A 14,538-nucleotide genomic window follows, 5' to 3' on the forward strand; every position below is an offset into this window, starting at 1 on the left:
TTATTTTTCAATTAATTTTTATTTTTATAATCGGTTAAAAATTAATTTTTTATTTTTTAATCAATTAATAATTAATTTTATCATATAAAATCAATTTGATTAATTAACTTAAACTAAATATTTGATTAACCAAAAACATGTTTATTTTTTAGTTAACCTTAACCATATACAGCCTTAGCCTTACATGCACTATAAGACTTTTGGTTTAGTGGCATTTACATTTATGTATCCCTTAAAAAGTATACCGATTCAAATTTCAGGTGTGTCTAGAAAGTAGTTATATAAAACATATAGGAGGGAAGGGAGTGTCTGTATGTGTGCCTTAGGGTGTAAAGGTGTATCTTGACAAAAAGATAAAATCTCTTATGGATTACATTTAACCATGAAAATTTTGAAAATTTGTAATCTTAACCATAAATAATGTAAACAACTTGATATTAATAAAAAAAAATAGTTCAATAAATTTACACAAAGTAGGTCATTCTTAGATAGTTTTATAAAATGTTTTAGATAATTTTGTCAAGCTAATTCAATCTTTGAATGAATTTGTGCTTTCCATATATAGTTATGAACTTATAATATTGTTCATACTTAAAATTTTTCATTATTAGAACTATTAATTTACTTTGTAACTTTCTATTAAATACAATTAACTATCACTATAATTTGATCAGGTGTAGTGTTGTACACTAATTAAGAAACCTAAACTCATAAAAAATTTATTACATAATTAGTTACCAAAATAACCTTATATAATGACAATTTTATGTGTAAATATTTTCTTAATTATTTATTACTTAATATAGTTTTTTTTTTTGGTAAATAGTACTTAATATAGTTTAATTTGGAGGTTAATTAACAGCAAAAAATGGTTAAAAAATATATTATGTGTGTTAATTGTGATTTTGGGTTTTTTGTGGGGCTGCAGAGAGACTCTAGAACTTTACTCAGAGGAGCTGAAAAATATAGGCAATATTATTGTTAAACAAGTGGGAATAGCTTTGAATATGGATGAAAAAGAAATGAGAGAGTTATTTGAAGTAGATGGAATACAATCCATGAGAATGAATTATTACCCTCCATGTCCTGAGCCAGAGAAGGTTATTGGTCTCACACCACATTCAGATGGAGGAGGTTTAACCATTCTCCTACAAGTTAGTGAAGTTGAAGGGCTACAAATAAAGAAAGATGGCATATGGGTTCCTGTTACACCCCTCCCTAATGCCTTCATTATTAACATTGGGGATGCCTTGGAGGTATATGCATACTTATTTTACGATTAACTATATTTCACACTTTCTAATTAAACTTTAGGTAATTAACTAATTATATGCTTTGAAAATATATAAATTGGTTGATAAACTTGTCTATGTCGGCAAATCTATCCTTTGACTTTACAATATGCAATTTTACCCATAATAATTATGTTTAATCCCTTGAACTTGTGGTAATGTGAAACTGCCTCCTGAATTTTCTCTTAAATGAGAAATTCTGGGTGATCAATACTCTTTTTTTAGTTTTATTCTACATTTAAATTAATGCTAACTAACTCTTTTTTTATATACTAAAAGTATTCACCTTTTAATATTTTCCTTCTTAAATATGTCATTTTAACGACCTTTGATAAGTCTGTTCAATTAATTTTTATAATAATCCATGAAAAATGTATTAAGGGTCAATTTACATATTTAGAAAAAGTCAATTTACTTATGTATTTTAACGTAATAAAGGATTAAGCATGAAATAAGACGCTTTTTTTAGGGGCAGGGGAGTTTGAATTGTAATTCAACCTTTATTTATAGAAAAAGTGACCATTGGTTTAAGAGAAATGACTAATTTGTTATACTTAACTGTTTTGTCTTATAAAAAAGTATAGGTAGACAATAAAAATATTAAATAATAGGAACAATGAATATATCGGATGTTCAATTCACTATGTGTACGGATAGTTATTCTAATATTAAGATTTAGGTGAGTAATTTGGGAATGTAGTGTGTTTTATTTGAATTGAGCTAATTTTAGAATCTATTATTCATGTTGTTCAAGAAAGTCATTGATTACCTAACATAACTCTTATCTTATATATCAAAGCAATACTACTCATTCTTCACTTTTGTGTTATATTATATAAGTTAAAAAGCAGTACAACTAATAATAACAAATGTGAAGTGTGATACTTTGGTATGACTTAAAATTAAATCCAACCTCTAAATTGAAAAAAAAAAAAAAAGTGGATTTTGTATATGAATTTGTACTGAGTATATATATGGCTTTTCTATTTTTTCTTTACTTGTTATTTTGATTGCATATTTACGTACTAATAATGCAGATTGTAACAAATGGGATATATCGAAGTATAGAGCATCGAGCAGTGGTGAATTCTGAACAGGAAAGGCTTTCTATTGCTACATTCTACAGTCCAAGATATGATACCACATTAGGTCCTGCATCAAGTTTGATCACTAAAGAAACACCACCACGATTCAAAACAATCAAATTAAAGGAGTACCTAGAGGGATTATTTGCTCGTAAACTTGATGGAAAATCTTACATAGATGCTATGAGAATATTAACAGAGCATCGAGATTGAATGGCTTTAACATTAATTTTCACTATTTCAATGTTCCAAGAATGAATGCTCGATTGTTGCCTTATTGGACTGTTGCATTATATTATTGAATGAAATGAAGGCTTGTAATTCTTAAAAAGTAAGCCCTTTTCTGATTATTGTATTTGAATATAAATTAAAATTAAAGATATAGCCTGCTTATTTGTATCTGTTTAAATTTTTGGAATAAATAGTGTAGAAGCTAGTAGTAAGTTTAGAAGCTAGGAAACCTTGCTGCTGAGACCTGGACTCAAGTGAAGTCAGAAACTCAGAATCTGTTACTCACGCGCTATTATCATGTTTACGAGAGAATTATTCAGTTGGCAAAGGATTGGATGGCCTAGAATATTTCGACTATTAAATGATGCAATAACAAAATATATTTTTAAAATTTTTTTAAAGATATTCTAATATTATCTTTTTCAATTCTAAAATTAATAATTGGTACATAATATATCAACAATTTGTATTTCAATTACTCAATTCTATAATTGTAATCATCCATCAAATCTTTTTTATTATCAATTTGTTCATAGGTTTTGTTCATCATTTTATACATCTCGTTGATTTTTAATTTGTTCATCGTTCATCATATTTCGCAGTTACAGAAATCACAATCTACAGATATCCAATCGATTTCTTAATTATATTAAGCCAATATAAATTCAATCATAATGGCGTAATTTCAACACACTTGTTATTTGCAACAGCATCGAACACAACTGCAGCTCTTTTTATAATTTCATGTGGCACACCTGCATGAGCAATGTAGTTTGCGTCAGAATATAGAAAGTTGAAAAAAATATATATAGATCATAACATAATTTCACCTGCAAGCAGTGCACAGTGCAGTCCTGGACGATACCAAAATCCCACGTTATTTTCATTAGTTTTTCAAAATAGAGATTATATTACTAAAGCAAAAGAATACCATAGCTATGATGCGCATGTCCTGGAACAAGCCTGCATACAATATTATAATAGCAAAAGAAAAACTATAGGGGTACATAAAAAATTGTGATTAACCGATTAAAAAATTATAATCACATTTTGATTAACCAATTTAATAAAATAATTTTAAAAATTATATCTATATTATTAAAAAGTGGTTAATCAAAACTAAATTTTAAAAATCAGTTTTTAATTGGTTAACCAAAATCAAAATCAAGTTTTATGTAATTTTTGTGTTTAAATTGGTTAACCGATTTTTTTTGTAAAAAACTGTTTTTAACCAGTTAAAAGTAATTCGTAATCGGTTAAAAACTGATTTCTTACTTTTTTTTTTTTTAAATCCAATTTTTTTATATAAAAACCAATTTTAAAAAAAAATTGATTATTTTTTAAAATTGATTTTTATTTTTATAATTGGTTAAAAATCAATTTTTATTTTTTTTAACTAGTTTATAATTTTAACCAGTTAAAAGTAATTCGTAATCGGTTAAAAACTGATTTCTTACTTTTTTTTTTTTTAAATCCAATTTTTTTATATAAAAACCAATTTTAAAAAAAAATTGATTATTTTTTAAAATTGATTTTTATTTTTATAATTGGTTAAAAATCAATTTTTATTTTTTTTAACTAGTTTATAACCAATTTTATCATATAAAATCAATTTAGTTAATTAATCAATTTATATTTTTGACTAATCCAAAAATAGGTTTGGTTTTTTTATTAACTAAACCATATACAACTAACCCTACTGAAAACTCCTTAGAAAACAGAATTACTTCAATTTTTACTTAGTAATTTCAATAACCAATACTCACAAGAAAACCATTATAATTGATTGAATCAAATAGTATCATTTAGTGCAGATTATTCTAACTGAAACATATGCATGCTCAAGTGTTTATATTTTGGTGTTCAGTGTTCCGTCTCCAGAGGACAAAGAGATTGCATTTATTAGGTTTAGTAAACATGCATGTTAGCAAAATTTATCTGTTAAGTTGGTTGGCATAAGTGATCATATGATGGTTATTGTAATTCTTAGCATACTGAATGGCAGAATTAAGAAAAAGATAGCTATATAAAAATACAATGTCTTCAAGGCGTGGAATTATCGTCAGGCTTCAGTATACTCATTGTATGAAAGCTAATCTGCTGAGACTGAAACAATTCAAATTTCAAAGATATTATGTTCACAATGACTCAGCTGATGAAACCTTGAAAACTTAAACTCCACTATGATGCACAAGCAATAACCTTGGTCAAAGAATGCCCTTGCAATAAATCCATGAGATGAGTGCATATGAAGACCTGCAAAAATCACAACAAATGAGCCATTGGAGTCTCCCATGAGAAAATCCTCAGTTTCAGAAAGAAAACAAACAACTAATTGCCATATATTCATTTAACCAGTTTTGTCTAAATTTGAAATGCAATTTGACTCGTAGAGTTTCAGGTAGCATTCCTCAATGTCATTTCTGAAATGGCATAATAGATAGCGCAGCGCAATGTATAACAATTCCAACCGATTGAATTTTGGAAAAACTTATATTGCCACGTGAAATTCAATCGAATGATAAGAAAAATGGGGAAATTCAGGTGTAGTCGACTTCACGTGAAGTTGATACCTGAGAGCCGTTACATGATTTGATTGATTTGACTAAATTTTCATCTAACGGCTCTCAGATATCAACTTCACGTGAAGTCGACTTCACCTGAGTTTTCACCTAACACATATTATATAGCGTAATTAAATTGATTGTGTAATACTTCCAATCGATTGAATTTTGAAAAAATCCATGTTGTGGTGTGATTAGTTGTACGATTGAATTACCAACAAACACAATTTCTCTACTTTTTATAGATGTAACAGGTCGAGTGATAAAAAATTCATTGATTCATTGTCAAAATATGTATAGAAGTCACGATTGATGAAAGATCTATTTCGTTGTTGTTTTTATTTTTAATGGTTAATAAACATAATAAATAAATAATAAAATAATAATTTATAAAATAAAGACTACATTTTATAATTGAGAAAGTATGTGGAGTCAATTTAATTAGTGTACAATGGGAGTATTTTTGAAATTAACATTAAATGACAATTAAATTAATTAATTATAAAATTATTTCCAATTTTAAATACAAAGCAAATAAAGATTCCAAACAGTTACGAACACCTTCTACCGTCTCCCTCTCCCTCTCTCTCTCTCCCTCTCCATCCTCTCTCATCGATGCCGCTGAAACCGACAGAATCACCGGTGCGAGAAGCGCTTCGCTGAAGACCAAGTTGTACCCTAACTCCAGTAAGGAGCTTCGGAAGAGTGAGACGAACTGGTACGCGACGCGGTTCTCGAGACCGGGCTTGATGAATCCCTTGGCGAAGAAGGTGAGACAGACGAGCCACCGGATCGGGTCACCAAATCTTGAAAATGCCGCAGCGAATAGAAGGATTTTAGTGAGGAGGGAGACGCCGAGTCTAAGGATGGCGACGGCACTGAGATGCTAACTCTCTCTAGTGCCGGCGATGGAGAACCAATTTCGACGTGGCTGAACAACGTTTGGCAGCAGAATTTTCTGCACCTTCAGCCAGATGCATCGTCGGTACAAAACAACGACAGGCATGATAGCGGCGACAAGATACATGTGGTAATGTTGCTGCTGCACCTTCGGCCATTATCATTGGCCTGCTGCTGCTGGTAAAAGCCAAATGCAAAGAGGCCAGAAGGGAAAAATCATGCAGTGGGCTGAGTAGTTGGGTAAAGAGCTGAGTCAAGTGGTATCTGATTATGACGTGGGTCTTGCGATGATGAGGAAATGGTGGTGATGAGAAGAAGGAGCGTCATTGTTGCCGCTGCAACATTGTTGGCGACAAGATGCATGTAGATGTTTATTTTTCATGTAAATGAGATGTTTATTCTTAATGTAAATGGGATATTTTAATGTATTTAATGGTCAATTTATGATGGTCATTTTAGTAGGTATGCGGATGGTTATTTTAATTTTTATGTAGATGATTATTTTGACTGGATTGTGTTTAGTTATATACAATTAAAATATGTTGGATGTTCAATTCATTAGGTATGTGAATGATTATTTTTATTCTTGAGTGGATAGTTATTTTTACTAAAGGTGAGTGGCCTATGGCAAGCTGAAGGTGAAGTGGAATGATTATTGATGAAGGTGGGATAACCGCCAGTTGAAAAAGAAGAGGATATTGGAGTGAAATGTTTTGGTAAATTAAGATTTTGGATGGTTATTTTTTTGAAATAATTAATTGAATTTTTTAAAAATTTGAAATTTAAAATTGATGAATTTAAAATTTAAAATTTGATGTGAAATAGTTGAACGAGAGNGTGGAATAATCGAATCCTTTGTGTATTCAGTTAACAAAGAATATTTAATTTAAAATTTGATTAAAATTTAAGAATTCATAAATAATGTACTTTTAAAAAAATTGATTTAAATTCATATCCTGGATTCATAAACTGAAGTTTCTAATTTCAGATGTTAGTGGAATCAGTTTAAAAAGAGACTCCGAATGCAACTTCCAAGTACATATTAACTATCTTATCTAAATAACATGCATATCCATTTATCCACGTACCCAATATTTGAATAATTAAATTTATTCAGAAACAAATTAATATTTAAAAGAGTTTAATTTTGATCATTATAGTTTTACACAATCATCCAATCAGATTTATATTATCAAATTCGTTTTAAACTTAAAATATTTTCATTCAGTTTACTTATTATATATTATGCTTCACACGTACATCACTACTCTTCTCCGTAGTTAACAATGGAGAAAGGTTGCTGTGCTACATGTCTTTATGTGTCTGTCATATTATTAACTTTTGGGGTGTTATTTGCCTTCATATTATTGAAAGATAATCAGACATCAGCCATTGGAGATCCAGGCATGGAAACCGATAACCTTAGAGTTGCCATTGAGTCTTGGAATCAATGCAACGAGGTTGGAGAAGAAGCACCAAATATGGGGAGCCCAAGAATGGCAGATTGCGTTGATGTTAAACACCTTCATTGTCGCGGTAAGCACACAGCCAATATACCAAGTTATTTATTTTGTTAAAAGATTTACCATCTCTTTTGAGTCGTTTACAATGGTTAAAATAAATTAGTAGGGTTCTTAAAAATAATCTAGCAACTTAAGACTAGTTAAACATATATTTACAGATCAAATCAGATTAGTCAAAATTTTACTAATAACTAGGTGTTTCAATAAACATGTTATGACTATGACATGATTATTGATAGTCTATTAATATACATTATTAGTGTACAACCAACTTGAGTTAGTCAATTAGTTATCATTCGTTGGATTAAATAAGAGTTGGAGGTTTAAATTTGGTCTGTAAGCATATAATAATTATGTTTGAGTACATTGAATATCTCCGAAAATAATAGGTTTATGGAAAGAGCAAAAATACTTTTTGCACATTAAAATTCTGCTACTAAATCAACTACACCATTTATTTGTATAATACTAGTAGCTAATTTTAGTAGTTGATTTTAACGTAAATCTAGTATGGTTGTATAAAGAAATATCATGACTTAGTGATCCCTTTTTTCTTCTTCAGAGCCGACCTACCATCACAAGGTGGAAGAATGGCAGAACAGACTAGGCTTATCAAGCAATCCACGCCATATGCTTCAGACACAAAGTGTAAATGAATATGCAGCACGGAAGGAGCTATACTTGGGAAGCAAATGCGAGGTTCCCGACACTCCGTGGTCATGGCAGTTCTGGATGATAATGCTCAAGAACGGAAACTTGGACACAACGGCCGCCATGTGTCCAAAGAATGGCTTCAAGTCGAAGCCATTCCCGCAACCGCCAGAGTTTCCCTGCTTTGGAAAAGGGTGCATGAACATGCCTTCAATGTACCACAACTATACCAAAGGTTATGGTGAGGAAGAGAAGATCATGAAGGGGGGTTTCTATGGATCATGGGACTTGGATGCTGATGCCAAGGAAGCAATTCATATGAATGATACATCTTATTACTCTGTGTCTTGGGAGAAGAAATTGTGTGAAGGAAGCTGGGTTTTTCACAATTTGTTGAAGACATCTTCTAAGTATCCATGGCTAATGCTATATTTGAGATCAGATGCTACAAAAGGATTCTCTGCTGGATACCATTATGAAACAAGAGGCATGTCGGTAGTGGTATGTTCTTTTTTCTCTCTAACTATTCAATTAATTCATTCTGTGGATATGTGGCTATTGCTTTCAAGTCTAAACTGATGTTTTCTAAGTGTGAATAACGTAAAAATATTCGAAAGACAATAAAAGTCAATCCAAAATAGTCAGACGTTGTTTTATTTTGTATTCTTTAATTATTACTGAAACAAATGAATAATTTTAGACGTAATAAATATGTAATTATAGATGTTACATATATGAATTATGGATGTTAAGTTACATAAAATAATTCTGTGTTATTATCACTCGAATAATAACGATAGTTGTTTGCATAGGTACCAGAATCACCTCATTTTAAGGTAAAGTTCACCCTTGATATCAAGCAAGGAGGGGGTCCAAAGAGCCAATTCTACCTCATGGACATAGGAAGTTGTTGGAAGAACAATGGTGAGCCATGCAATGGGGATGTAACCTCAGATGTTACCAGGTATAGCGAAATGATCATAAACCCGGAAATTGAAGCATGGTGTAAACCCAGCCAGCTTGAACAATGTCCTCCTTACCACACCTTTGCCAACGGCACCCGGGTTCACCGGACCAATGCAACACACTTCCCTTACGACGCTTATCATATCTACCGTGCTCCAGGCAATGCCAAGCACTTGGAGGAACCAGTGAAGACCTCTGATCCGTATAGCAACCCGCAGCCTCAAGAGATTCTCCAGATTCTGCCCCATCCAGTTTGGGGCGACTACGGGTATCCGACGAAGAAAGGGGAAGGGTGGGTTGGTGATCCAAGAACTTGGGTCCTTGACGTTGGAAGGCTCTCTCAATCACTCTATTTTTATCAGGCAAGTTAACTAAAATCAGTGGCATATTCTACTTGAATGTGAGGGAATTTCTGAATCTTGGCAATGATTTATTTACATATTTAATGCAGGATCCTGGAACCAAACCTGTGAAGAGAACATGGACATCAATTAACATAGGGACTGAAATATATGTAAGTGATGTTGGCCATGTAGCAGAATGGACAGTTAGCAACTTCGATATTATTCTTCCAGTCACAAGTTCTCCTTATGGATGGTTCTAGAATCCTTTTTCATCTTTTACTATGCCATGTTGGTAATTAAAAGATAACTCCTCAGATTTTGAATTAACTTATATTATGTTCATTATTTTAGCTCAGTATTTTATCTTGGCCCTGTTGGCAAAGTTTATAGATAAAAGAAAGTAGAATTCATATTAAATTCCTAGTTCTTTTTATAACTTCAGAGCTTGGATAGATATTTTTTTTCCCAAAAATAGGGAGATAATCTTTGCATCAAGATGGAAAAACAATTATCATTTTATTGATCAATTAAATGATGTACATATATAATTACATAGATGGTACTCTGAAAGAAGTGAAAAACCATACCTAAACCAGACTAAAAATTAAGCAACTTCCTAACCCTCCAACTCCAGGCATAGCATAGAGCACAGAGCATATAACATGTCTCTAACTCAATACCTCCTAACAACCTATGATAATCAAACACTAAAAGCACCCCGAGTGCCTGTGTGCAGCCACGGCTACTGCAGCAGCACCAACTGCACCAAACTGAGATTGTGCTTGAATCAACTTAGCATCAATGGCAGAGACATGATCACTCTTCCCGTGCTGGTAGTATGGGTTGGTATTAAGATCTATAGCCAGTCTCGCTGGCACATTACCCTGCTGGGATGGAAGTTGGTGTTTGCCTTGTGAAACATCCTTGTATGCCTCCGATGGTGTTTTGGGGTTTGTAGGGCACATCCTTTGGAAAAAGTGTGGAGAGACTGCTTGAGGAAGAGTATTTCGGTAGAACATCTTTGGGTCATAATTGTCTTTCATGTTTCTCCCACTATCATAGTATGAAACCGTCGTCCCTACAGCTCTACCCGGTTTTGCTGTGGCAAAGAAAGAAAACCAAGACACTTTAGTTCAGATTCAGTTTCATAAAACCAAGTCACAAGGGATTATTGAAGTGCTTTGCTGAGCTACACACACATATTTCCTGCTTTTTTTTATTTTCTCTATACTTTCCGAACTTATGCATTAATCCACTTACAAAATATAATTAAGGTAAGCACCATTTTATATACAGCTTATACCTGTTGGCACCTTTGGTGGAGGTCTTGAAGGCCTTATTATATGACTGGTTGAATTAGATTCTCCAGCAGCTCTCGAAATCTTAGATGCATCTTCTGCAATTTGCTTGTTCTCATTCGGAGGGAATGATGGCTGGGCACTGGGAGTAAATGTACTAGAATGTACCGTGGACCTTTAAAAATGAAGTTGCATAATTAGATAACATATCCATGAGAAATAAAACATGCTACCAAACTCAACACGTGAGCAAGAACCAGAAACTAAATACAATGTCTAAAACGACAAAGACTTTCAGGGTTAGTATGTGATAATCTTACCTTGGAAGGGAAGCATGCTTCCTCTCCGGAGGAATCACAGGGCCACTTTTACCATGGTTTTCCTCAAGATAAGCAAATTGCTTCCTCAAATGATCTATGGCACTGCAAGGAACATATGTGCATCAATAAAATGCATTAAGTATAAACATACACTACACCTGCATCTATTACATCTGCAAGTAAAAAGCTATGGCCGTTAAATTAACCTAGGATAGACGAAATTTGTCCCTTCCATTCCATTCATGTAATCTTTGAGAAGCTGAGGATGATACTCCAGAATCTCTCGATACAGTAGTTCTCTAACATCCTCCCTATTCAATCTTCTCCTCTCAAACTCAAATTCCAATTTTGAAATTGGCTGACATGAAGGCTCTCTCTCAACTTTGGCCAAACCCTTGAAGAAAGGATCAGCTAGTGCCTATCAACCAAACAAGTAGATAATTTCTTTCAGGTTTATATTGAGCAAAAGAAAGATAATTTTTTATGCAAAGAACATAAAATTAACTCAATTTGATATTCCATAATGGGACACATAATATATGCCATAGTAGATAAGAAAATCACCTCTTGGGCAGTTGGCCGCTCCTTTGGATCAAATGCTAAAAGCCTTTGCAGTAGGCGAAGTGCCAATGGATCAGCATTTGGAAATTTCTTTTCAAATGGCACAGGAGGTTTCTTCCGCATTTCTGTGAGGTACTTCCTGGCCTTCTCATTTCGAACCTGCAATAGTTAGAATAAGGTTAATTGCCAAATACTTAAAATACACTTCACTAAATCACATAAGAATAAGATAAAGTGAAAATGAAACATAAACGTAAGTGTGATCCATACTCCTGCAATAACTTCGGGTGATGGTGTCCCAAGAAGATCAGTAATCAAATCTAATTGATGCACAACACTTTTGCCAGGGAACAACGGTTTTCCTGTTAGCACCTCAGCAAAAATGCATCCTATGCCCCATATATCAATCGCTGGTGTATACTGCACACAAATGCAAACAAAATCAGAATATTAAAGTAGTAGGACAATTACACATTCCAACCAAACCATTTCAGGGGAACAGACAAACCGACACAGTTACCTGAAGGACAGATAATTCAACTTCCAGGAGAGATCAATAGTCCTCCCTGAACAAGAATTTTTATAATCTAGGCATTACTGTTTACTATAAAACACACAAAGCATTTCATACAACAATAAGCACAACATTGCAAGTCATGTAAGCAAACCAGTGTTTCAATTTCTCCTTTTTGGGTCAAGCATGTTAACCTCGTTACATAGTGTTACGATAATGATGAACAGAAGAAGATAATGATAATCATATGAAATTTCATACCATTCAGCCTGTTCGAGAAAGTACAGTTTCCTGCATATGACTGCCAACTCATGTCCTAAGAGTTTTCTACGGCAGGATTTCACTAAATGCCAGTTCATCAACAATTACACAACTACTAAACATTAAACATGAAGTTGTTACTCCATGACTTAATACCCATGGCTTTTACTTATAAGTTATAACACAAGTCAATTTTTATACATCAGATCAGAATTTACAGGGGAAAACCTTGAGTCTTTATTGCTATTAGCTATCTACCCATAGCAATAACTGCTAATTCAGTGACCAAATTAAATGTATACTGATGTATAAGTGATGCAGAAAAGATTGGCATCACATGATGACAGTAATTTGGGAATGAAGCAAGCATAAGAAATTGTAAAAAGCCAAGATCCAAGAAATAAAACAATTTAAGAGATTATAAGATCAAGGAACCAGATGATTGTACTTCGGTTAAACATTCTAGCAGCTTTTGCCAATAGTTCACTAGTGATAAAATACTTGGATATTATCAAAACTAAGTCAAATCAACATATTCATATAGTTCAGTGTGCTAGTCGAAGTGTTGGCACCAGAAGGACATGCTAATGTCAAGTTTCTAATAAAGGTTCTAGGAAACATTAAATTTAAGATAATTGAGGGGCACTATCGTAAGAACATTAGATAAAGCGTCAGAAAGACAAACTAGCTCAACCAAGACAGTTAAGCTTTATTAATTCAAAAATGTGTCTAGAAACTACAATAGTCAATAATGTCAATAAAGTTTCTGTTATAAATAAAGCATGGATGACCACATAGTTACGCCACAGAAGACTTAAACAACAAAGTTTAGCAAAATTATACCTTAGATGAGAACGATCCACACAGCTCAGGGGCTCTGTACCATCTAGTAGCAACATAATCCTGCAATCACCAAAAGGAAATATGAGAGATGGAGACCTCATGGAAATAACTGAACATATAAAAATGGCCATATCTATCTTAAATTCAACTTAAATAAACCCTCATTACCGTCCAAAATATTGCAGTTGGTTCATCATTGAATGCAACTCTGGCAAGTCCAAAATCACAAATTTTGAGCTTGCAGTTTGCATTAGCCAGTATGTTCTTGGGCTTAAGGTCTCTGTGATACACATTTGCTGTAATCATACATAAGATCATTCAAAAACAATTTAGCTTCATATTTCAAGACAATATAACAGTGACAGAAATAGAAACAAAGGCAAAAATGTGAGAGAAAAGATAGATGAGCAGATACCTGTATGCATATACTTCAAAGCACGTAGCATCTGATAAAGAAAAAACTGATGGTGTTCGCGGGTCAAGTCATCATTAGCTTTGATGACTTGATGGAGATCAGACTCCATGAGCTCAAAGACCACATAAATATCCTTAAAATCTCTCTTTGAAGGTGGCAACATGATCCGCTTAATATCAACAATATCAGGGTGTCTTAAAAGTCTTAGCAACTTGACCTCGCGCAGGATTCTAATGGCATCGGATATATGCTCAAAAACATCATTAATCTTCTTTATTGCAACTTTCCCCCCAGTGTGTGTGTCAATTGCTGCACAGACAACTCCATAGCTACCCTTCCCTATAACTTCAAGAATCTTGTATCTGTTGGCATCCCCATAGTCGGTGAAGAAGTCCAACTCTTTCATGTCCTGCAGATTGACATGTAAGATGTAAACTATAATCAAATGAAAAACAGATTCTTTAAAACCAAGCAGAAACATAACTAGTTAACCAAATCCCTTCAAGCTTTGGTATTGAGTAAACAATAATTCTTTCAAAAACAAACTCTTTCATCATAAAATCTGAAAAAAATAATAATTTGAGACAAACGAGCACCAGAATATGCAAAAGAAGTTTTTAACAAATGCCGAAAATTAATCAAATGTACGGAGAGCCCATAACAACTAGCTAGAATATCATTCATGAACAAACTTTTTTGGCTGTAAAGAAATCGATCCAAAAGCGATGGCTATTCCAAATTCATCCTCAAAACCAAATTAGCACAAAATC

At 32.9% G+C, this 14,538-nt stretch overlaps 2 protein-coding genes and 1 pseudogene across 2 annotated transcripts in view; 2 read left to right on the plus strand and 1 right to left on the minus strand.

Annotated features, from left to right (window-relative positions):
* The window catches only part of LOC107614365 (protein SRG1), a 4,271-nt gene extending 1,510 nt beyond the window's left edge, over positions 1-2,761 (plus strand). The window contains exons 3-4 of the mRNA XM_016316575.2: positions 929-1,256; positions 2,330-2,761. Of these exons, the coding sequence (XP_016172061.1) occupies positions 929-1,256; positions 2,330-2,590 (589 nt within the window). The 3' untranslated portion in view covers positions 2,591-2,761. The remainder of the gene's footprint in view (positions 1-928; positions 1,257-2,329) is intronic.
* On the plus strand, positions 6,056-9,951 carry LOC107610993 (annotated as a pseudogene).
* The window catches only part of LOC107613048 (mitogen-activated protein kinase 19), a 5,116-nt gene continuing 631 nt past the window's right edge, over positions 10,054-14,538 (minus strand). Inside the window, exons 2-10 of the mRNA XM_016314882.2 lie at positions 13,769-14,177; positions 13,522-13,649; positions 13,354-13,413; positions 12,006-12,155; positions 11,739-11,894; positions 11,381-11,592; positions 11,175-11,276; positions 10,860-11,029; positions 10,054-10,655 (exon numbers count right to left, since the gene is read on the minus strand). Coding sequence (XP_016170368.1) covers positions 10,264-10,655; positions 10,860-11,029; positions 11,175-11,276; positions 11,381-11,592; positions 11,739-11,894; positions 12,006-12,155; positions 13,354-13,413; positions 13,522-13,649; positions 13,769-14,177 — 1,779 coding nt within the window. The 3' untranslated portion in view covers positions 10,054-10,263. The remainder of the gene's footprint in view (positions 10,656-10,859; positions 11,030-11,174; positions 11,277-11,380; positions 11,593-11,738; positions 11,895-12,005; positions 12,156-13,353; positions 13,414-13,521; positions 13,650-13,768; positions 14,178-14,538) is intronic.

Source organism: Arachis ipaensis, chromosome B08 (genome assembly GCF_000816755.2).
Source record: "Arachis ipaensis cultivar K30076 chromosome B08, Araip1.1, whole genome shotgun sequence".
Classification (NCBI taxonomy): Eukaryota; Viridiplantae; Streptophyta; class Magnoliopsida; order Fabales; family Fabaceae; genus Arachis; species Arachis ipaensis.